This window comes from Tenrec ecaudatus, chromosome 11, assembly GCF_050624435.1.
Source record: "Tenrec ecaudatus isolate mTenEca1 chromosome 11, mTenEca1.hap1, whole genome shotgun sequence".
NCBI classification, from domain to species: Eukaryota; Metazoa; Chordata; class Mammalia; order Afrosoricida; family Tenrecidae; genus Tenrec; species Tenrec ecaudatus.
The window spans coordinates 74,586,211-74,611,263 of NC_134540.1; the positions used below are offsets into that span (position 1 = coordinate 74,586,211).

Below are 25,053 nucleotides of genomic sequence, written 5' to 3' on the forward strand. Positions count from 1 at the left end.
CAGTGGGGACCGAGGACTTGGAGACAAATCCAGGCCCCACATCTTGAAAAGAAAGTAAAAGCTCAAACAAACAGCCCTGAGCCACCCTCGCGGTTTGAAAATCGGGCGCCGTTGCCTGCCTCTCCCAGCAAAGACACACAAGGCCATGGGACTTTTCCACCCTGCTGTCTTCTGTTTCCGACCCAAGTTGCCAAAAGGCTGGGAGATTTTCCAAAGGATCACTTCCTCTGCGGGAAGTCTTTCGAGGACGATGGGCTTCACAAATCCACCAATCAGTGATCTCGAAGGACTGAGGGCGGAGGGAGAAGAAGTCCTCACCAGCTTCTGTAACAGACCTGCGTGCTGAACCTGAGTCCCATCTCTGAGCCTCCACAAGGCCGTGGAGGGGTTCCTGTCTCTTTCTCTCTGTGACCAGAGAGAGCACAAGGTGAAATCCCCGATTTCTGTCGGGCCATTTTTCTATTCACTCCTCACAGTGCAAGACAAAATTGGGTATTGATGCATTTTAAAGTGATTGTATCCATGAAAACTGGATTGGTATCTATTTTATCTTTCTCGCTGTGCACCAAGAACTGTGATGCATCATGAAGGCATGCCACTAATTTAAAATAAACAATGGACAGATAAGTCATCTAAGTAAAAAAATTTAAATAATGTTCCTTCAAGTTATTGGGTATTATGATATGTGTTCTAATAAATACCTATCCCAACGATCAGGTATCAGGCATCATCGGGACAAAAAAATCGTATCTTTGTAAATGAGGGGAGTGCGGAGTAGGGACCTAAAGTCCATCTGTAGGCAATTGGACATCCCCTTACAGAAGGGTCGCCACTCAGGCTGCAGTGTAGCAACGATGAAACACACAACTTTCCCCCAGTTCCTAAATGCTTCCTCCCCCCACCATCAATGATCCCAATTCTACCTTGCAAGTCTGGCTAGACCAGAGGATGTGCACTGGTACAGACAGGAACTGGAAACACAGGGAATCCAGGGTGGATGATACCTTCAAGACCAATGTCAAGAGTGGCGATTCTGAGAGGGTGGAGGGAGGGTGAGGTGGAAAGGGGGAACCGGTTACAAGGATCTACATATAACCTCCTCAATGCAGGACGGACAACAGAAAAGTGGGTGAAGGGAGACATCGGACACAGACACACACACACACCAAGCCTTACCCTACCCCCACCCCCCCAACCACCACCAAACAACCAGGCTGCTGCTGGATGGACCGATCAATCTTGTAGCTGATACCAAGACGCCGTTCTTAAGAGCAAAAATTCCACCCTCTTTCAAGTTCATTTTCCTGTGGACCTTTTGAAGCCCCTTCTTGTAGCAGTTTTTTTCAAGTTATATGACAGCCCATTAGAAAATAAAACTCGAAAAAAAGAAAGGGGAAAAAACAGTCAAAAATAAGGGGCAATACTATTCGAGTTAGTCCTGTCTGTGGACAGTCTCATCGATGCACACAGCTCCTAAACAGATTGCGCTCTGCAGGTCATGGTTAAAGCAAGTTTGCAAGCATGAGAGAAAGCCAGCGGTGGGAAAGGTAAGGAGGAGACATTGTCAGCTGCTGGAACTCAGGCTGGTCAAGACAGGCTACAAAGGCACTCCAGGTGATGGCAATTCTGCAGTCACTTCTGCTGCCAACCTCCAAAATGAAGACAGAGGAGAGCTGCAGACGCCAGGAATGCTATGGCCTAGAACAGGGGTCCAGTCAGCAGAAGGGAACCTGTTTTATGAAACCTTATGTTGCGGAAAAATGCTAATCCCCCTCCTAAGAAAATGAACGTCCAATGTATCTTAAACGTTACCCACATAAGAAATAAAAGTTCGGATTTATAAATAGCTATGCAAAAACTGTACCAAGAGGCCCCATGGTACGGTGGGGTAAGCACAGGGCTGCTAACCGAGAGGTTTCTGGTTCGAACTGACTGGCCGCTTTGCAGGAGAAAGATGAGACTGTTTCCGCCTGTCAAAATGTACAGACTTGGACACCCACAAGGGGCACGTCTACTCGTTCCTGCAGGGTTGCTGCACATCGAGACTGACTGACTGGGCGTGACTTTTGTTTTCTTTAGTCTGGTAGGCAAAAGTAAATGCAGTACTAGAAATCTCAAGCCACACAAACAGCGCCGGGGTAATTTTTGAATAACGAATTCTGTGTTGCTAGAAGACAGAACAGCCGGGGTAACAGATGGAGGATATAGCATAGTGGTTACATATTGAATTGATAACTGCAGTTCAAAACTAACAGGTGCTTCTTGAGGAAAAGATGAAGATTTCTGCTCCTGTAAAGAATGAGTCTCAGAAACCTGCAGGGGCAGATCTACCTTGTCCCATAAGGTCACTGTATGCCAAGGATTGACTAGGTATAACCAAAATCAAAACCAAAAAGCTAAACAAACAAAAAAAAACCAAATAAAAAAACCAACAACACAAAACACCAGGGCCATTGAGTTGATTTCACTCATAGCCAGCCACCCTATCTAGGGTTTCCCAGAGCGACGGCCTCAGCTTTGTCCCGGGGAGTGGCTGGTGCATTTGAGCTGCTGACCTTGAATTTAGCAGCTCATCTCCTAAACCATAGCACCACCACGGCTCCTTTGGTTAAGTGTGTCCTGCACTTACTATGATTTTCTCTCCATAAAACTATCAGGAAGTCAGTATTATTTCCATTTCTCCAAGTGAGAAAACTAAAGTGCAGGGGAAAAAAGCAAACCCTGAGCCCTAACTTCCCAGCCCCTAAGGCCTGTGACACCACAGAGCGTTACAGGAGGCTGGGGAACCAGGAAAAGGCCGTCTCAGTAGCTGAGTCACTCACACACACAATATTTATTCTCTCTGGTTTTCCCCTGAGGTATTTTCAGGAAATAAAGCAAGCATCTCATTGTCTATACCTACAATCTCTGCACGAACACCAGCCACAAATAACTCCATCCGAGCTTCGTTTCTTAAAAGCAAGTGTTGCGCTCCACATAATAAACATCCAACTGCATTATAAATGTCTTCTCCAGATACCAAAGTCCTGATTTATAGTCAAATGGGCATGCTGTGTGTGCCTGGCTCACATCTGTTCCCTTGACAATGGCAACATGTTTCCCTACTGTCTAAACAGAAAACATCCACCATCTGTATGCCTGGACTTGAAACCATACCGACCGTCAGTCCCTCTCGCCCCCGGGAAGTCTATGCCCCGGGTGCCACAGAGCAGGCTGCGCTCCAAAGGGTGCCCAGTGGCTGCCATTTCAGAGGCAGATCACCCGGCCGCTTGTCTGGGGAGCTTTGGGATGGGCTCGAACCTGCAACCTCTCAGTGAGCAGCATGAGGGCTCCAGAGACCATCAGGGAACTAATTAAAAGCCCAACTGTCATGGCAAGATCATTGCAAACTTTACTCAACACCCCTTTGTCCTCAAAGAAACTCAGGAGCAGAGCATAAAAGTGAAAGAAAAAACAACAAGGAAAGCAGAGAAGGAAAAGGCTCAACCCAAAGCTTCTAATGTTCCCAAACGCCACCGTCTTAAACTGGATACGGTAGTCTCTAATTTGTACATTCACAGCAGTGACCTTCACACACCATGTGACCGTGATGAAGGCCATTTTTACCTCCCTGCTTCTCTCACTCAAGTACATTTTAAAAGTCTGTTCTTACATAACGCTTTTTGGCTTCAAATGCACGGGTCCCTAAAGTATTTACAATGGGGGAAAACAGATTTTAAATTTGTCACTGAGGAATAAAAAACCTTACAGAAAAGCCACAATGAAGTTAGAACCAGAAATAAAAGCAGGCTCTTCACAGAAGATAAAGAGGACAAGGTGGTGAAATCCACACCACCTTCTTTCCTTTCTCATCGTCTGAAAAATCAACATCACTCCCAACCCCAAGCAACTCCACAGTGCAGTATGCCCAATTATGCATTGGGCTGCCAACTGCAAGGTCAGCAGTTCAAAACCACCAGCTGCTTGGTAGGAACAAGATAAGGCTTTCTGCTCCCGGAAAGAGTAACAGAAAACCAAAGGGTGGCAGCTCTACTCTGTCCCATAGGGTTGCTGTGAGTTGTGGTTTACTCAGTGGCAGTAAGTTCAGACTGCTACTTCACAAGCAGTCCTGGTGGGGCCATCTGGTAAGCACTGAAGTACTAACTGTAAGGAGGTGGGCGGTTCAAACCCATCAGCCACCCCTAGAGAAAAAGGTGAGGCGGCCTACTCCTGTGAAGGGTTATAGCTTTCAAAGCTCTATATAGAGTGGATGACAATGGGCAGTGAACTTCACAGGTCCCCTGGGGACAAAAGCAGTTCACGGTCAGCAACTAACCTAGAGGTTGGTGGTTTGAACCCACCCAGCGGCCCACCAGAGTGAAGGCCTGGCCATCTGCTTCCATGAAGATGAGTCCCTGTGGGGTTCTGCTCTGTCACACACGGGGTCAGCTTGAGTCGGAGCGGGCGGGACGGCAGTAGGTGTCATTGAGCGTGCATACTTCACAGAAGCCAGAGCAAGCCCTGTGCTCTGGACAGCCGGAAGCTTCGAGCTGAATGTGGGCACACTTCTTGTCAGTATCAGACTCACGGAGACCACTAGGAGGACACGCATGCACACACCATGGTCAGACAGAGCGCGTCTAGTTTACATGTTCAGGAACCTTTTCATAAAGCTGAAACCCACAACCCACGGACCTTTGTCAATCTCCTCCATCTACTGAGAGGAAAGCGGTTCAAGTGAATGCGTGCTGATGGGACCTTTCCTTAAACGGGACCACCTGATGCAGAAGTTAGGCACCCACAAAATAGCAAAAAGTCTTGATTGAAGGTATTACTTACACACACACACACACACACACACACACACACACAACCAGGGTTTCAAAAAAGTTCCTGGGACCAGGAAGGAAAAGAATGTTTGTAGGCTGATTAGGGAAGCAATCATACAATCATGTTTGAAAGGATTTAACTATAGAATAATATGACATATATGTGAACTCCCAAGTTACAGGGGAAGAAAAAAAAAGGCATAGATCCAGGAATGGATTTTGGGGTTCTCACTAAATCCTAGCTCTAACTTAAGAAGAATGAGTTCTTATATCATGGCCCTGCTGGATACTCACCGTCATGAAATGATCACTGAAGATAAGGGTGCTACAGCACAAGCAAAGTGTGGTGAAGAAAGTTGATGGTGCCTGGCTATCGATCAGAACAGTGTCTGGGGTCTTAAAGGCTTGTAATGAAACAAGCAGCCGTCTAAGCAAGGAGTCATCTAAGTTCCCACGAAGAAGTACATCAGCTTGTGCGATCCAAAGATGACAATTACAACACTCAAATACGGTGACAAAGTACCAGAGCTGAAGTTACGATCACGGGGAGCTCAGACCCCAAGCTCCATCTGGAGAGACTGCGCCACCAGCAGATCCATTCCACCCAAAGGCAAGGGTCTCCAACAACCTTACTATCAGCAGAGACCACTGTAATATTAATTATGCTGGATTGCACTCAATACTTGTCAGTTGACCATCCCTACCCCCCAACCCCTTCTCTGCCCCCACCACCACAGACAAGACCTGAATTTGTACTGGGTGCAGTGTCTCTTACTTGTTCCACGACAGAAATTTCCTCCCTGGTTTTTTGAATGTTGGTGGTGGTCTCCTCCTTACACATTATTTGTATTTTTGTTTTTATACTATTCTAATTTTAGCCTTACCCACCTTAGTGCAATTTTGTTTTCTGTTGGGTCTCCCAGCTCGAAAGCAAAGGAGAAGTGGATGCATAATGAGAATAACTGATACGAGGGATTATAGGGAATGCAGGGATGGGGGTGAGCAATAGGGAGGGAAGGGGATTTGGGGAGTAAACAATCAAGGCAGGAGGGGGAGGGAGCACTAGAACGGATTGTGATCACACAACTCATGTTAAAGGTGGTTTAACCGTGGGGGAAGGGGATGCTCTAAGATTGATGTGGCAGTGACTGGACAATACCCCTTGATATGATTGAACAATTGAATTGAAGATATGTAAATTATGAGCCAATAAAAGTTTTGGGGGAAAAAAAAAGATGATGGAAAATGCCATCATCTCGTCGTTCCATTTGTCCACGAACTCCGTGAAGCCCTTGCATATACTTGAGTTTAGAGCCTGGCATCCCCAAGTTTCCACAGCTCGCCTTCCATCACCTCCCTTTTCTGGAAGACAGACACTAGCGCCTGTTTTCACTAACCGAAGGAGGCCTGGTGGTGCAGCGTGTTAAGCACTGCACTACAGACCACAAAGTCAACAGTTTGAGACGGCCAGTGGCCCTGTGGGAGACAGATACGGCTTCCTCCCATCAAGAGTTAGTCACAGAAGCTCCAGGGCCAGTGCTAGTCTGTCCTGTAGGGTGGCCGTGACTGCAGGCTGACTTGACGGCAGCGAGTTCAGCGTTTCGGCTTACTAACAAAAAGGCAGCCAGCGGAACTTTTTGCTTTCATGGAGGAAAGAAGTGAGAAGGCACACTAGCCTTGGGCATTTGCTTGGCAGTGGGGCAGCGTGCCCCCTGGGCGGCGAGCGCAGCCTCCCCAAGCTCGTCTCCCAGACCCACACTCAGCCCCTCAGCACCAAGCCACCACCTCCTTGAGCCCTGAAACAACTGTGCCAGTGTCCCTGTGGGTTTCATGTCATTTAGGGAGACCTGGTAGCTGATTCGAGGGTCTTGGGGTGTTGTGTTCTCTGTCTGAATTAATGGCTTTCTTGGGTTATATATTTGAGCTTAGAAAAGGTTTCACAGAAATGCCTACCTTGGGGGCAGCGGGGGAAACTTGGGTCCCTTTTCACCTTGGAATCTGCGAGGTGGCCAAGTGTGACCCGGGGAGCATTTGCCCGCTGTTTAAACTAACTGTAACGAACACCGCTAAATGGAAGTACCTTCAGTGAGTCATTTTGAGCATTAACCAAATGATAGCACTTGAACTATTCAGAGCCTGATGACAGTAACCCCACGAGAGAAAAAGAAACGTCCCTGAGCTGCGGCACCCCTGCCCCATTGCCTAGTCTGTAACCCACATGGAAACCTTCAGCGCTGGGGCCTAAGGGAACCTCAGAGCTGCCAACCCAAGTGTGCTCACTCCCACAGTGACCTTAGGTCGCCTCCCCAGAAACGGCACTAATCTTCCTCCTTAAGGGCTACATCCCGGCTTTTCCTTGAAGTGCACACGGAGTTCTGTTCTTGAAGAAATAAAGAAGAAGAAAAGCAAGACCTGGCGGGCACTTCCTTTGTGCCCCTGGTACATAGTGCACCAAGACGCTAATCTGATCCACCCTGGAACATTTCCTCCCTTAAACAAAAACAATGTTGCAGACGGAGCGGGGAATGCAGACAGGGCCCTAACACCGCAGAGAGGAAGGCAGGGAGGAGAAGGCGCCGGGAAGAGCACAGCTTGCTTCTGGCTGCGCCCAAGTCCTGATGCTGAGGTGACTCTGGCTCCGGCCCTCTCCACATCCCAATGCAGAGGGGCACGGGCGGGCGTCCTGGGGGAGCAATGGCTAAGCACCGGCCTGCTCTTCGGAAGGGCTGCAGTTCAGACCTACCCAGCAGCTCCCCGGGACAGAAAATACCCCATGAAGATCACGGCTCTCCCTGTTCCCCTACGGTGCTTATGAGCTGAACGGCCCAGAGGACCGAACCAGGAAGTGTGGGGGAAAAAAAAGCACCTGCTTTTAAAATGAGAAAGCCTAACTCTTGCGATGCTCAGTTCTCCAAAACATAGGTCACTTTTGGATTGCCTAGAATGGCCCAGATTTCTTGATCCTTTGACATTTCAAAATGTTCCTCATTTTCCAAATCTAAGATAGCAACTAAGTTTCTACACACATGCCTCATTCACTGCCAATGCCGACTCATAGCGATCCTATAGGACAAGGCAGAACTGCCCCTGGGGATTCCAAGCCTGTAACTCTTACTGGGAATAGAAAGCCTCCTCTTTCTCCCAGAGCAGCTGGAGATTTCAAACTGCTGCCCTTGTGGTTAGCAGCCCAACATGTACCTCAACCTCATTGCCATTGAGTCAGTGCCGACTCATGCGACTCCCCCCCAATTGGTTTCATCGTCCTCCCTGAGTGGCTGGTGGTTTCAAACGTTTGACCATGCAGATCACAACCCAACATGTACCTACTGCACTACCAGTACTCCGGCTACCCTCAAACATCAGACTGCCCCCACTCATCCAGGGGGCATGCTCCCCCAACTCTGACTTCCAGCATCCGTGCACTGGGGAGACTTTGCTCAGGGGGGACACTAATTTTTGTTACGGAAGAGGGAAAAATCCAGAGTGATGCTCGGTGCACAACCCGGTGACTGTCACCAGAGTCACGAAATTGAACCTGTGGGGAATGGTGTAAGGGCAAAACTCAGGACGGAAGACTCAACAACATAGCCACTGGCATCGAGTCAATTCCAACTCATGGCAACCCTACAGGACAGGGAAGACCTGCCCCCGCGGGTTTCCAAGACGGTGAATGTTTTTCCTAGGAGCACCTAGTAGTTTTGAACTGCTGACCTTGTGGTTCCTAGCCCAACACAATACCCACTATGCCAACAAGGAAGTGAGATAGTAGTTTGAGGTATATTTTAATTTAAGGTAATTCTTTTAAAAACAAATGTAGAAAACTCATCATTAGACATGATTTCCCGCCCTAAAAGATCACATTTGATCCTTAAAAAAAAAGTCAACCCCCAAATTACACACTGCCCCTTGTAAGGTGTCATGACCTACTCCTTCCTTTCATTGGTGTCTTCCTGTTCCCTCTTTCCTTCCTCAATAGCAAAAACTGGACCCCATGGGCAAGGTGGGAACCTTGCAACGACACTGCCAGAAACAGCCACCATTTAATGACTCAACTCGTCTGGGCTCCAGAAGCAAATCTGCAAAAACATGGGCGCCATCAAAAGGCCACTGATAGAAAGGGCTGGAGGACTTTTCGTAAACTATCTACAACCTTGGCCGTGTCCTTGGTAGGATGCCTTCCTCGGCTGCCTCTACAAAGAGCAATGTTTAGTCATCGGGAAAATACTGTTCACCTCCATGTCTCATTTATCTTAAGAAGGGTCAATTGTGTGTGATGAATTTCTAGAACGATCTGCTCAGGTTATTCCAAGTCCCGCAGTCCATGCCTGTGCGTTTTCTGCGTTCCTGAGAACTACGCAGAGACAGCTCAGTCAATCCTCAGGACCTAGGTGAAACAGAAAACATTTGCATCCACAGCATGGTGACGTGGGACTGGGAAGCATCTATCAGCAGGAGCTTCAAGGAGTTAAATCAATACCTCATATAACTTGCACTCCCAAACTGCAGTACGAGTGTCCCCTGTAAAATCATTTACCAATCTCCTCCACGTCTTTAGAAAAAAAATTATTTTTAGCTAAAGACTAATTTTCAAAGGCTCTCCCCCATGTCTCCTCTCACTGCCCTTTAAACAGCCAAGAGTACATGAAAATATAAATCATTCTTGCAGGTTACTTATTCTTCCTGTTCCTACCCATGTCCTGGTACCGCCCAGTCCCTTCCTCCAGCTCTTGTTTGTGCTTTTATCTGAGGCTTGAAACTCTGGGCAGAGACCATTTCTCAACACTCAGGACACAATGAAATATTAAATCTGGGTGAGTCAACAGCACAGTGCCAAGATGCCAGAGAAGTCCCTGAAGTAGCTCCATCAATAGCACAGACGCAAGGCTGAAACATTCTTCGTCACTCTCTCATCTTCAACCCACAATGAACGGCTGCTTATTCTGAGAGACCTTCTGACAAAAGAAAACCAAGACTATGTGAGCCTGACCCAAGAATCCAGTCAAGTGGAATCTCACAGAGGTAGCACAGCTTGGCTCAAGAGAAAGAATGAGCCAGGAATTAAAGCTGTCCAGTTGTATAGGGTATGCACTGGGCTAACCATAAGGTCAGCAGTTCGAAACCACCAGCCACAGCTCCTCAGGAGAAAGATGGGCTTTTTACTCCCATAAAGCATTACAGTCTCGGAACCCTGTCCTATAAGACTGGGATGAGTTGGAATTGACTCGATGGCAGTGAGATTGACTTGAGAGATTTCCAAGTCCTATAACACACACACAGCTGGGGCTGAGGAGCTACTGTAAGCGGGCGCTAACTTTATGATGGGTACCTTCTTGGTACATAAAAGAAAAAAGAATGCATTACAAACATAGTGCAGACCGCAGAGATAGTGTGGATTTGGTTCCAGACCGCCACAGGGACACAAATGTTTACAGTGCTACACGCCACCCATTTGGGGGTTTCCCAGCACGTGTTAGAAAAAGTATGTTCACAATAGATAAGTCTGCTACATGTGAAACAGCGTTATGAACGAGTCTGAAATACTGCGAGAATTCACAGAATGCGCAGTCACCAACTGAGCACATGTCGTGGGGAGAAAGGTGCTCACAGGCTTGCATGACACAGGATTGTCACAAACCTTGAGGGGGGTGGTGAGAGAGAGAGAGAGAAATTCAGCCATCAATCTCATAGATTGAAGGGGCTTCAAAAAGTGTGTGGCAAGTGGAATTTTCCCCATGACTTTTTGAAGCCCCCTCATCTCAAATAAGGGATGTGGTAGGGCCTTGGGTCAGGCACCGGGCTGCTGGTTCGAACTACCAGGCATTCCTCGGGAGAAAGAACTTCAAGGGTTGTCTGCTCCAATAAATATCTCGTCTCGGAAATTCTGCATAGCGGGGGTTCAAGCCTTTAATTCCACCTCTAATGCCATGGCCGGATGGCTTCTTTGATGAGGCGTGTGTGGTTGGCAGGTATTGATTTCACACTCCTCATACACCACAGACTGCACATCGGCGACTCCTGCAGTACATTAGGTTGTGATGAGTCCGAATCGCTGGGCAGCAGTAAGTCTTAGTAAATTCAGCCACAGCTGTAAGACTGAGTGTCCTGTGTTATTGCTTGCTGACATCTGGTTGGCTCCCAAATCATGACGACGCTATGCATGGACTGGTACTTTCGTGAGGGTTTTCATGGCTAACTATTGGAAGTAGCTCACCAATCCTTCCCTAGTCCTTCCTAGTCCAGAAGCTCTGCTTACTTACACCTGTTCGGCCCTGTGACAACATATAAGCCTCCACTGACAGGCGGTGGTAGCTGTGCAGGAGATGCACTGCCCAGGAATTGAGCTGGATCTCCTATGTGGAAGAACAGAATTCTATCAGGGAACCACCGGGCCCTTGGGTACTGTGTAGCTATTAAGAGCTACACTGCATTGCTAGGGTTACAAAGTGCTCCACAGAGCCCCAGCTGGCTACTCTAGACCTGTGGGCGGAGGCCAAGGGTTCAGGAACATGGCAACTCTAACTCTCCACCCATCCCACACCCAAGCATGCACCTCAAGAAAGAGACAAAGCTCCAACACTGGAGCAAAACCCACTCTGGACTTGCCTGGGGAAGAGTGGACGAGGAAAGGATGGGAGGAGGGAGCACGATCCCTTGCTCACACCCCAGTCTGTCCAGCAGCATGCTAGTCCTTTTTGCTGACTCCACATTCCACATCAGACCCGACCCCTCTTCACCCCCCCACCACTGACATCCATACCCAAGTTCCACCATCACCTGCCAGGACCCTGATCTCCTCCCTGGCACCTGCTCTTGTCCCACAGCAGTAACCAGGGTCATCACAACCTGCCTCTAGCGCACCAATGGCTGCTGAAATCCTACATGTCGTAGATACTGCTGTCTCCTTGCAATACAGCCTCACCTTCCGAACTCGGCATGGGCTGCTGGGTCTTACTGGCCCACGATGCACCAACACCACCCCATTCATTCCTCAGGACTTTCCTCCTGCTGGTTCCCCAACCCCTCCCTAGGATCTCTGCATCACCCACTCCTCCCTCACTTCATTTAGGTTTGTGCTCCAGATACCAACCTCATAGCCCTCTTCCCCTTCACTATACTTACTCTCTGTACTAGTCCGGGTTGACTAGAGAAACAAATCCAGAGAAACACAGTCATGTGTGTAAAAGAGATCTTTATCTCAAAGAGTAATTGTATATTAAGAAAACAGCCCAGTCCAGATCAAGTCCATTGTCCGCTATTAGCCATATGCCCCATACCAGGCTATACATTCCTCTCCAGATTCACACGACACATGCAATGACTCCAAATGCAGGAATATCACAGACTAATGAGTGCGAAGTCTTGAGGATCCAGTGGTGGTGGAAGCATCTCAGCACTGGTGTGGGTTTCCACGTGACTCCTCCAGCTCCAGGGCTCTGGCTCCATCAGCATAGCTCCATGTGGCTTGTCAGCAGGAAAACAAAGCAGAGTCTGTCCCACCCTCCAGGGAGGAAGACAGGAGTTCCCAGAATCCTCAAGAGAAGGCCATGCCCACACAGAGGCCTCAGAGGCTATGACCTGATTGGCAGGCTAGCCTCCATCCCTTCCCTCAAGCTGACAGGAGTTTATGTAACTGCCACACTCTCCATTCCCTTGCCTGCCAGTGTGCTTTCATAAGACTTGCCACTGTCAGAAACCACTGATGTTTCTAGGTTTCTGATTTGTCACATTGCCTAGAATGAAAGTTCCTGAGGGCTGGGATTGCATGGAGTCTTGATTACCAACGTGTCACCAGTGTTCAGAGGAAAGCCTAAACCAGAACAGGTACTCAATTCATATTTGGTGGCTGTTGACTGGATGATAAGAAGACTAGGGGATGACATATGGAATCATTAGGTGTGCTGTAAGAAACAGCAAGGATTCAATCCCCCAAATGTGGAAACGGACCTAGTAATCATATTCCCACTTGTTCATGCTCACAAGTTAAAAGGCTACCATTTCTCAGACAGCCAAGTAGGTACATGCAAGCCTCAAGGTTGGAGAATCCATGTAACACCCCAAGTTTCTGACCTGCTGCTCCCAAGTTTCAGGCTGGTTTCCCGCTACTCCTTCAGGATGCCAGCTGCAAGCTCAGGAGCCCACTTTTACTTTTCTGAACTCTTGGTGCCAGCTGCCCCTTTGGGCTTGAGAGTTTACGGAAAGAACTCAGAGAGTGAGGGTACAATCCTCACAACTCCAGAGTTAGTACAACCAGAAAGGCTATAAAGGAAGGGAGGCTTAAAGGTAAGGTCGGGGAGGGTTCCCAGTAGAGCTTCCACGCCTCAGGGGACACACTCCTCTTCCAAGAATAGATGTTCTCACCAACCAGGAAGCCCTCTGAGCCTCCGGGTTCAGGGTTCCCATTGGCTGGCCTGTATAATAGATTAAATCATGCCTCTTGTGGCTAATTGATGCCAGTCCTCCAGGTGAGCCTCTTCTGGACCAGTCAGCCCCCCTTGCAAACACAAATCCTCAGAAGTGACCTGAGAAGCTCCCGGGAGTCTCAAGCATCTCCCCCACCTCCCACGCTCCAACCCACCCCCCCTTATCCTACAGCCATTTCACGAGGCAACAGAAATTGGACTGAATGAAACATACTCAGCACATCAAACTATGGGGGGTTCAAGAGAAAAAGAAACTATTTGGGGGTAAGATGGAGATAAAAGACTAAAAGAACTGGATGGTGTCTGTCTCTTGAATACTTTGATCAAAGATTCTATAGAAGAATCTGGATCAGGAGAGGCAAAATGCAGAACCGAAAGTCTCACTCCCATGGACTGTAGACTCCCTGGGGCAATGGAGGCTGGGTGAACCCTTGACACCAATGCCCTGAGATCAACTTTAACCCGTAAACAACAGCCCCTGAAGTCTTCTTAACACCAAGCAACCATGCCTTGATGTTGCTTCCCTTCCTTGAGTCGTGCAAACATGCTCACTGTCCTTTTCCGAATTGTCACATAATTCCCCTAAGTTTTCCCTTTCATCTTTTGGAGTTTCTCTTACCAACTCGATCCCCTGTGGATAGAAAGATCCTCAAAGTACATGCTTAAGACTGGCCAAGTTAACCTATTGCTGAAAAGGGTGTGTGTTCTGCTGCTCTGTAAAGTCTCAACAAAAACACTGAATGTTGTTAACTTTCAGTGGGGAGGGGGTGGGGACAGTTTAAAAAAAAGGTCCACTCACTAGGCTAATGCAAATAGAAGTCAAGAGCATCCGGGACAGCGGTGCTTTGGTGCTGCACATGAACACCCAAAGGGGAAACGCAGCCAGCGAGCACGAGCTCCAGAGCAGAGAGGGTGAACACATGGGAACAAGGTGCTCACGAGAATGACGCCATCCTAGGAGCAAGCAGAACCCTCAAGGAAGGAAAAGAGAACTTCTCACAAACGCGCCCTGCTCCAAAGCAAAAGAGTTCTTAGAACAGGGATTTGGTAAAACAAAGAGCTCAAAGATGAGATGCTGAAAGAGTACAGATGGAAAGGGAGATTGGGGAATGAACTGGAGGCCACACCAGCAGGACACAGCGTGCATTGAATCCACGAAACGGAATACCCCAGCGCAGAAGCAAACCACCCGAGTTGGAGGCTGTGAGCGCCATGGGAATGAAAGGTGGAAAAGGCAGGAAAATCAGAAAGGAAAAAGCCAACCACCACGACCCAAGGGGAGATGTCCTTGAAGTGGAGAATCAAACCAAAGGCAGGCAAATTGCTCTGTAAAATATCACCCACAGAGACATGAGAGAAAATTTCTGGAATTAACTAAATCAACCTGCAGGTTGAAAGAGCACATCATGCCCCAGAAAAACGGTAGCAAGGCGTGCTCAGCGCAGCCACAGGGTCTAATCACGCCTCTCAGCTTCACAATGTTAGAAAGGAAAAGGCAAGCTCCCCTCAAGGTGGAGAAGGGGGTGGGCAGAGTTGAACTGCGGCCACTCCGCACTGGGAGGCCTGGGGACAATGGCCACCAAGCTCTAGAGTGTGACCCTTTAAGACCGCCATCTTTTTCCTACCTAGTGCTGCTGCAACAACAGTATCATGAGAGGTAGCTCTGACAACCAAACATATCTCATCCCAGTTTAAGGACCAGCTCTTTCCAGACGACTCTCCACCCCTCCGCCACTCTGAGGAAAGGCCTTCAGGTGTTTCATCCCTCAGCTTGGCATCTCTCTGCCCCATGTCTGCTTGCTCACCTACATAATTTACCCTGTACATATTAAAAGATTAATTTCAGACATACCCCACACCCCATACATTCCCAAAATTTGACCTACCTCTCCCAACTTAAAAAAAATAATTACTCAGCCCCCCTCCCCTAATAATGAAAACCTTTTTATGCTGTAGCCCAGAATCCAGAATAAAGTGTAGGTATCTGCTTTGGCAGCGCCCTGGATCATTCCAGGGCTCCCTGGGGGGCAGGATCTCCCACTTTGGGAACCACTGCCCTAAACTAAAAGTGCCTCAATAGACATAGCCAGCCCATGAGCTAATGGGATTATGATCACAGGCATCAGAGTTAGGGTTTACGACACATACCTTGAAGGGGACACAGTTCAATCCACAAGCCCAAGCCAAGGTGTCACTCAAGTGCAAAAGCAAGGACCAACATTTGCACACGTGGAAACGTAGAGGGAAAAAGTAAGAGATGGAGCAAAACAAAGGTTTCTGGAATGGGAAAGCCATACCTGAGAAGCATTAATTCTACTTAAGCACAGGACTACACCCAAAGATGTACAGCTACAGAATGGAATGGGAATTGACACTGAATTTTATATATATATCACAGAGATAAGGAGGTATGGGGGAGAGTAAAATGGTGGTGAACTTATTTGTGGGGTGGGGGGTGTGGATGGGGCAAAATGAGTACCATCAGAATTGACAAGTTGTTCTTAAAAAAAACAACATTCTAGACTTGTACTATTTTCAAAATTCTCTTCCTTTAACCTTCAATGACCCCATTAGAAAATAATCACTTATGTTAAAGAAAATATGTATTTGAAGTTCAACATGTCTTGTTTCCCTTTAGCTTCTGTTGAAATGGAGTAAATGGAACACCATTGGTATAACACAGCCTTGCAGACAAGCTGCATGTTTAATAAAATCATCTCTACCGATTTTCCTTACTATCCGTGTGTCTGTCTAAATGCCTTAGCAAATGGTCTGGGATGATGTTCACCTGAGGTGAACAGAGGTGACTCTGGGAGACCATGATTTGGGGCAATAAGTATTTTCTCTTTTGTACTTTCCTGGGTCACTTGATAGGAGCCCTGATGGCATAGTGGGTTATGTATTGGGCTGCTAGTCACAAGGATCAGCAGTTCGAAACTACCAGGTGCTCTGAAGAAGAAAGATGAGGCAGTATACTCCCGTAAAGAATAATAATCTTAGAAACCCACACGGGTCATTCTCTACTGCCTACAGGGCCCCTGGGGGTCAGCACTGGCTGATGGCAGTGAATTTTTTCATATAATTTGGTTTCTTTACATTGTGCCTATATCATTATTTTACCCAAATAGTGTCCTTTTTATCTTAATTTAAAAACAAAGGAATAAAACCTCAAGCATGCTGAGATACTAGCCATCTTTCTAGAAAATAGGAGGCTCTGGGTGTTGTCCTTTTTGTACTTGTGTACCTTATAAAGAATTTATTCAATGTTATCAGAGAACACGAAATGACGTTGATTGAAGAACGTGTATGGCTCTAATAAAATATTAATAGGAAAAGTGAATGAAGCACTGTGGATACAGACCTATCGGAAGAAATGAGCAATTTAGTCAGGAGAGTGATGAACACTGGAATCAGAATCATAACGTTTCCTCCCTTATCTGTTTTTTATCTCCTGAAGGTGAACCTTTATTACTTGTATAATCTAAGTGGCAGGTGTTGGTTCTTGGTTTTACTAGAAGGGACTTCCATTTTGCAAAGGATTCTTGGCCCTCACAGTACGTGGGAGGTTAGGAAGTGGGTCTGGGGCTCCCTTGTTGTTGTGTGCTACAGAGTCGGCTAGTCAACTTCCAGTGACCCTGTGGGACAGAGCAGAACTGCCCCTTAGGGTTTTCTGGGTTTCAACTGTTATGGGGGCAGACCACAGGTTTTCCTGGGGAGCAGAGGGCGGGTTAGAACTGCCAACCATTGGATTAGCAGCAGCAGCGCTCGACCACTGGGCCATTAGAGCTGCTGTAAGTTCCCTTGGACCCTGGTAAACCCACTGACTCAGCTGAACATGGAACAAGGAGTTGAAGACCAGCTGACATGAGGCACAGCACACACGCTCCCCGTCCCTCCTGCACCCCACTGCAGCATGTGTACACACTTGTTATGTCAGAGATGAGAAGCAAATGCCTCGATCCATACTCCACAGTGTGCGGGCCCCCAGGACAACAGTCCACACAGCGGCCTGGCATGCCCAATCTACGCTCAGTGCCGAGCCGACAGTCTCCATGTGTGCTTGATGGTTAGAAAAAGATAAGAAGCATATAAGGTTCTAAAAGTGGTTACCTTCAGCTTCACGGACATGCAGGTACTCAGCATGCTTAGACTGTAAGGTTTGGAATATTCAACTAGAACAAAACTCACCAGTGGCTATGGCCCAGAAAACGTCTGATCCATTCAGTAACTCACCACATGCTATGGGAGAATACACCTGGGAGCCAGGAACTTGAAGCAGGATTCGAAACGGAGCCACCCGTGCATTGGAATCCAGCACCGCATCCAGAGCACCCACCAGGCGACCTTGGAGAGAAAAGAGGACAAAGTGCACCTCTGAGCACAGGGAATCCCCCGCCCAGGTGGGAGAGCAGTGCCTGCAGTCCCCTCCGGTCCCCCACACTCCCCGCCCACAAGAGCACCAGCTCCGGGAGACCCAGGGCTCTAGCTGCCTGTGCCCATTTCTCCAGCGTTAGGAACTGGGCCTGGCACTTAGCAGCACTCAGAGCAGATTTCATAAATTAAGGGAGGAAGAAGTGGCTGATTAGAAAATTCATGTGTACACACACACACAAATATTTATAGGCACTTTACCCACCGCTTATCGACCAGGCTAGTTTCAAAGACCAGGTTGTTAAGTGAAAATCGGCATAAGGTAAACACAGAGGATGATCACACCAGATGACAAAACAGGATGGCTGCTTCATTACGTCGCTGCCCACTGGCATCAGCACACAATTGCCAGACCTCTGAGAGGCACGGCCAACCCACGTTGACACAAAACCTAAGCCAGCACGGCCAATGTGGCACTCACCTTGTACCACGGTGCCTTACTGCCAGATGTATGTCAGTGACGTGCAAAATGTCAGGTCGTGGATTTTTTTCACTACCGTCAAAAATGCAAAACATCAGAAAATGGGATAGTTGATACATGAAGCTGGCTTCAGAAATGCCGAATACCAGAAACACCCAAGATGTTCTCCAACAGGTGAACGGATGCACACGCTGCGGTACCATTACTCAGTGGATATTACTCAACCAAAAGAAATACATGGGTGAAAGCAAATCAGCATCACTGAATTGTACACAAAACAGGTTGAAATGGCAAAATTGGAACATATACTCTACCACACTTTTTAATAAAGGATCTACCAAGCCACATAAGGACATAGATGAATCTGAAATGGATATGAGGCTTCAAACATTTTGCAGGGAAGAAAATTCAGAAGAAAGTGGAAGAATCATTCCATAAACTTTTTGAAGTCCCGTCTTTTTGCTGAAAGAAGTGTGTCTGAAAAGATAATGTGATGGGCCCCGTTACAGGTCAACTTGGCTGCTCTGGCTGGCACTATGATCACCTTCCACTTCATGGACAGATATGAGCACCAATCAATTAAAGGGGGCTTTCTGTGATGGTGGGGCCTGCTTCCATTGTTAAGCATGCTCCCTTCTCCATCGTGCCAGCTTCTCATTCTCGGACCTCCATTCTCAGGACATGAGTCAGCGATGCCTTCCCCTGCCACCAGACCTGCAGCTTTTAGCTCTGCTAGCCAGCAGGGGTCTCCAGGCTGCCGCCAGACCCACAGATTTGGAATTTACCTGACCCCAAAATTGTGAGAGCCTATTCACGAGGTCAATCTCTGTCTGTCTCTGTCTCTCTCTCTCTCTCATATATATACATATATGTAATTTACATACACACTTCACTGGCTTTGCTCCTCTGGAGAAGCCAGGCTAAGACAGCTCATCCCACTGTACGATGCTTTTCCATCCTGGAAAAGGCAAAACTACAGTAATGATAAAAAGAGCAGTGGCTGATGAGGGGTGGGGATAGGTGGGTGAAATGCAGGGGGTTTTTAGGGGGGCGAGACCCTGCCATAGGATACTGTGGTTGTGAAGAGATGACATACATGTGTGCTGAAACCCACAGACAGGCACCAAGGAAGAACCTTAACGCTTACAATGGAAGTGGGAGGGATCCCAGTACTGAATGTAGACTGTGATAAGGCCAGCTCATGGTGTTGCCAGTGCACGGGGAAGAAAAGCATCGAAGGGGCAGGGGATGGTGTGAACCCAAATAACTGGAAATGAGTGACAGCTGTAGGAAGTCAGGCCACAGAGACTGCACTCCCATGCAGATGCACATGAACAACTCTGGTCCTGATGAATATGCACACTGGAATGGAACAATTCAGGTGCGGAGAGCTGGGATTCTTGCTGTTGGAGCAGGAATTTACAGACACCAGGCAGACAGGAAAGCATGATTCATATGGCAAATGACTGGAGTTAGAGACACCAGGACGAACTCACGTTTAGCTTACTATAGCTACACAGGGTTCTATGGAGAAATCCATCATCCCGGACAACACTGCAAAGAATGGGAATTCAAGAACCCTTGGGCTCATAAAGAATGTATATGTAGGCAAAGTGGCAGTCATTTGAAAAAGGTTACGCCCCGTGGTTTAAATCATGGTGTGTGTGTGTGTGTGTGTGTGTGTGTGTGTGTGTGTGTGTGTGTGAGAGAGAGAGAGAGAGAGAGAGAGAGAGCGCAAGCGAGCGCTGTCTCCTTTCACATACTTATTCAATCCGCATGCAGAGTATCCGAAGGGAGGTGGACTATGCAGAACTCGGCCAGCCAGACTGGAGAAGACTCATGAATACCTTCGATTTGAAGATGACACACAACCTTGCATAACTGAAAGAAGAGGATTGGAAGGCCTCCCTGATGAAAATCAGAGATTACACTCTTGGGTATGGATTAAACTTGGGCAATAAATAGCATCATGACCAAAGATTAATGTGCCGGCGATTGCCTTGGACTTGGGACCCTCAGCCGACGTCTATGGAAGCAGCAGTCAGATCAGATGACAACATAGTGCTTTGGGCAAATCTCTGCAAAAGCTCTCTGTAAAGTGTTGAAAAGTAAAGATGTCACTGTGAGGACTAAGGGGCTCCTGACCCAGGCCATGGTACCATATATACTTGTGTATAAGCAGAGTTTTCCAGCACATTTTCAATGCAGTTTTTGTGGTAAAATTAGGTGCCTCGGCTGATATTCGGGTCAGCTTATACTCGAGTATGTACGGTATTTTCAGTTACCTCATAGCCGCAGGGCGGAGTTCTCGCAGTAGGCACTTTTCCCACTAGGCAAGCGTCCAGCAGGCGATAACTGTCCTGGATGTGCAGTGGCTGGACCTTGACCCCGGGTCTCCTACACAGAAAGTCAGAGTCTACCGCTGACCTACCAGCTGCCATCCTGTATTTCCACTGGTTTCAGCTTGAACCATAGATCTGAACAGCTCCAGGACTTAAAGAAAAATTATACTACTAGAGCCACAGCTTCTCATTAGAGGGACAGCAAAAGAGAAGAACCCCCCCACCCCCACCCCCAAGATGGGATTAACAGAGCGACTTCAAAATTGGGCTCAAACATAGGAACAATGGTGAGAAAAGAGCAGGATCGGTCGGTGCTGTTTTGTTGTACACAGATAGGGTAGCCATACGCGCGCACACACGCACACACGCACGCACACACACACACACACACACACATACACACACACACACCACCACCACCACCACCACCACCACCACCACCCCCCTTGCTCTGCAGTAACCTGAGGAGAAGGGTAGGGGCAATTCAACCAGATGCCAAAGATGCCAAAGGAGAGGCCGGGCCGAGTTTGAAGACAAGATACAAAGGAGGAGTGAGGGCGTGAGAGTTCTCGACAAGGCTCAAGGGGAGGTGAAGGTCAGAATGACAGATGCACGTTTAGCAAGATAATATTCGGGCGGGCGAGTGGCAACGGCACGCGTGCAAAGAAAGCCATCATGCTGATCAGATGACTGCCGATTTCACATGCGTCGAACCCCAAAACGCATGAGGGTTGATTAGTAGTTTAGACCCCGTGTGTGTCACAGTCCAGTGTGCTCCATGGGGCCGTCAAGGGCATGACCTGTTGGAAGCAGACTGCCAGGACTTTGTGCCAATGTGCTTCTGACAGGCATCTAACTGTTGGCACCACGGAGGGCTCCTTTATCCAGAGCCAGTCCTGACACCCAGGGGCTGTGGGGCAGCTCTCACCCCCACTCCAGAAACCCCACCACAGGCAGCTCCATGTGGCCTGTCTGGCGCTACAGGCAAGCCCTCCCACATCTCAGCCAGCACAACACCCCTATTTTTAGACCATTACAAGAACAGCTCCAGCAGAGGTAGCTGTGGAGTGACAAGTTTTATAATTAGTCCCCCAAAAGGGGCCTATTAATAATTTGCCTCCACGCGATGGGGCTGCACTTCTGTCGTTTCTGGAGAGATGTGACGGTCATGGATGGAACCAAGTGGAAAATGGCAGCGACAGACACCAGGGCAAACGAAGACACTTGGGGAAGCCTCCCCGGCTTCGGGGTGTCCTGATGCCCGCACACATGCTCACCACAGGCGGCTGTGTGGGCGGAGCTCTGTTCTTGCAGCAATCCCCCCACCCCACGTGCAATAAAGCCCATTTTAAAAAGCGGCACTGCACACCTCCTGCAAGGAGCCTTCCAGGCAGTCAGAAATCCTTCTCTCCCCTGCTGTACTAATGGCCATTGTTAGGTCACCAACTCAGTGCCCAACTCAGAGCCAGCCAGCCTACCGACAGCAGATGCCCAACCTGTGCCATCCCCACCATCAGATGCCATCCACAGGGTTTTCCCTGGCTCATATGGGGAGACCACCAGGCCTTTCTTCCTAGTCCATCTTAGTCTGGAATCACTGATGAAACCTCATCTGCACCAAAGCAGAAAGGAAGCCTCCACTGCCAGGCAGGTGGTGACTGTCTAGGAGGTGCGGTGGCTGGGCCTCGACTCCGGGTCTCCTGCACAGAGTCAGAGTCTGCCGCTGACCTACCAGCTGCCATCCTGTCTTTCCACTGGCTTTCGCTTGAACCATAGATCTGAACAGCTCCATGACTTAAAAGGAAAATTATACTAGAGTCACAGCTTTCCCTTACACACAAGTCACCGGATGTGACAGTGGCACGTGTGCTCCCAGTTGAGCCCAGCATGCTGAACCACTGCTAGAAAACAGATTTGGTCTAGAATAGGGTGGGAACGTCAGGCCTGTAAATTCATCAATCCCAGCTAATTACCTTCACCAAGAGAAGTTGTTCTAGCCACCACGCTCAGCTGAGTTCACTGTTGAGCCACTGTGTCCAGGACTGAGGTTACACATATCCAAATGGCCAGGGGCAGAGAAAAGATTCTCCACCCATCTACGCCTTTTTGGATTCTTGCTGTTGCTGTTGAGTGTGTTGTCATTGCTTTGGCGGGTTAGAGAGTAATAAACTCATCAAGAGTCCACATAACACATACCTTTCTACGTGTGAAAAAAACAAATCACTCCAAGGGGGGTGTCACATGAAGCCCTCTTGATGCACTAGAGTGAAAAGATGCCCGATGGGTAATTTGCATTCCTAACTCGAGAGCCCCGATGCACTCAAAGCACAATTCGGAATCCAAACGACCAGACGGTTTGGTTTGTACAAAGCTTTTTCAGTTCAGTACCCCTTTTGGTGTGAACCCCTTGTGATTGCCCAGAGCATACAGTGCTACTTTCAGAGATGCCACAGGGTGATCCTGTGGGGGGAGGGGCCGGTGCCCATCATCGCCTGAGATCATCTGTTCTGGCTACTTGGGAACACAGGCCACCGCGTGCCCATCACGGAGGACGGGTACACCTGCCAAGCCCATCCCACCAGTGCGTGCGAGCCACAGCTAGTTCTGTCCAGAGAGGAGTCTTCCAAGGGCACTGTGAGGGAGGGTTGGTGCCCGCCGCCACTGCATCTCAGGAACAGGGCGGGCAGTCACGAGCCCATCACCTGTACGTAGTGTCCCAGATACAGGAGAACAATGCCCTCCACTCAAGGGCTCTTGGCTTTCTCGGGAAGGAAGGCCGGTGGGGCTGTGGGGCTTGGCTTGTTCACCGAGAGCACTCTGTCAGTCCTAAGCAGTTACAGTGCACGAGCGACTGTCCTACCCATGTTAGAATTCAAAGAAATTTTTTTTGGCCTTCACTCAAAAAACAAAAAAAGTGAAAACTAATGATCAGAGATGTTCACAGTTGAATTCCTCCAGTAAATGACCTTGACTGTCCCCATGTACTGAATCGAAAATACATTTGAACATCAGTGAACACTTGGTCTAGTCTCTCCATAAATAACCAAGCCCTGGACGGAGATCAATCGGCCTGCTATGCCGCAAACCAAGCAGTACTGCTTCTGCGAACCCCTAAGCAGGGTGTCCTAACTGCCGAAAATGCATGACAGCCAAGAGTCCTGACCCTAAAACGCGTGACAGCAGCCACTTCCAAACATGGTCATTCCCACTTCTGACCCACAGACTCCTCAAACACACATTGCTTGCCGATGTGATTACATTTGAGAAACTACATGTGTCAGAGTAGATTTGGTCTCCACACAGTTTTCTGTAGCTGCTGTGGTTTGTTTGTCTGTAAGCAGATCACCAGGATTTTCTTCCAAGTTGTCTCCAGGTGGGCTTGAGCCGCCAACCTGCCGGTTAGCGTCTGAGCACATTAACAGTTTGCACAATCCAGAGGCTCTCCACTCCAAGAAATTCAACACAATCTTCGGCTGGCCCTCGGGTGCTCCCTGGAAACAGACTTGGGATGCTCAGTGCTTCCCAAAGGCTGTAACCTCGGGGTCAATGCTGTGCTGGCAGCACCCCAATGCCGACTTCAGTCTGGACCTCCTTTCCTGGGACACTGCAAACCTCTAATCCATGAGGCCAAGAAGCAGCATAGCATCTATGAAGCCTTTTTTGGGTGGAAAGTGGGGTGGCATAGGGGGTGCCACGTTATAATAGCCCTCCGCTACCATCAAATATAATCATGGAGGCAGATTATTTTGCCAACGTCTGCTCCTTCAAAAGAACAAGAATCCCTTGGCAAAACATTTCTGATCTCCCAACCTTTGTTGCCAAAGCCGCTGCCTAGGGGCAAGTATTTTAACCACCTGCTGACTGTTAACAGCAGGCTTCTATTTAAGTGTGAGTAACCCACCACTTTCAAAGTCCCATTTTTAACAAGGGCAAAGGAGCTCCAGCTGGCATAGTGGGTCATGCACAGGGCTGCTAATCACAAGGTCAGCAGTTCAAATGCACCAGGAGGAAAGATGCGGCTCTCTACTCCCACAAAGATTTACAACCTGTAGTCCTGTAGCGGTTGCTATCAGGCAGAAGCTACTTGGTGGTGAGTTTTTGGTTTTGAATAGGTATTACCTAAACTTCTAAAATCGCAGTAAGAGAACCAGGTATAAAGAGTATCTTGCTCCATGGGAGAAAGATGAGGCTTTCTACTCTCACGAAGAGTTATAGTCTCAGAAACTCCCAGTGAGTTTCCCAAAACCCTGGGGGTGGGGGTACATTTTATAAGGTCCCTGGGTGGCACAAGCAGTTTACACCTGACTGCTAAAGGTTGGTGGTTCAAGGTTGGACCCAGGGTCCAACCTCCTGCTTCCATAACAATTACACAACCAAACCAACTCATCGTGGCCCTGTGAGACAGGGCACAACTGTCCCTGGGGGGTTCCAAGATGGTAATAATTGCAGTCAGGAAAATCCAGGGAGCAGTTCTTCCCTGTAAAGTGTGGGCTCACCTCGAGGAGAAATGGACTGGACAGCAATGAGTTTGGCTTTCGTTTTCTGTTTTGTTTTCCAGTTACTGTAAACATAATTGCTATTGTAGAAGTCTTGGGAAACATAAAAGCATCAAGAACAGTACACTTGAGCTG

The 25,053-nt window shown here is 48.3% G+C and overlaps 1 protein-coding gene across 1 annotated transcript in view; it reads right to left on the bottom strand.

Annotated features, from left to right (window-relative positions):
* Positions 1-25,053, bottom strand: part of TBC1D8 (TBC1 domain family member 8) — a 133,914-nt gene that overhangs the window by 67,548 nt on the left and 41,313 nt on the right. The window contains exon 2 of the mRNA XM_075563263.1: positions 17,462-17,572. Within this exon, the coding sequence (XP_075419378.1) occupies positions 17,462-17,572 (111 nt within the window). The remainder of the gene's footprint in view (positions 1-17,461; positions 17,573-25,053) is intronic.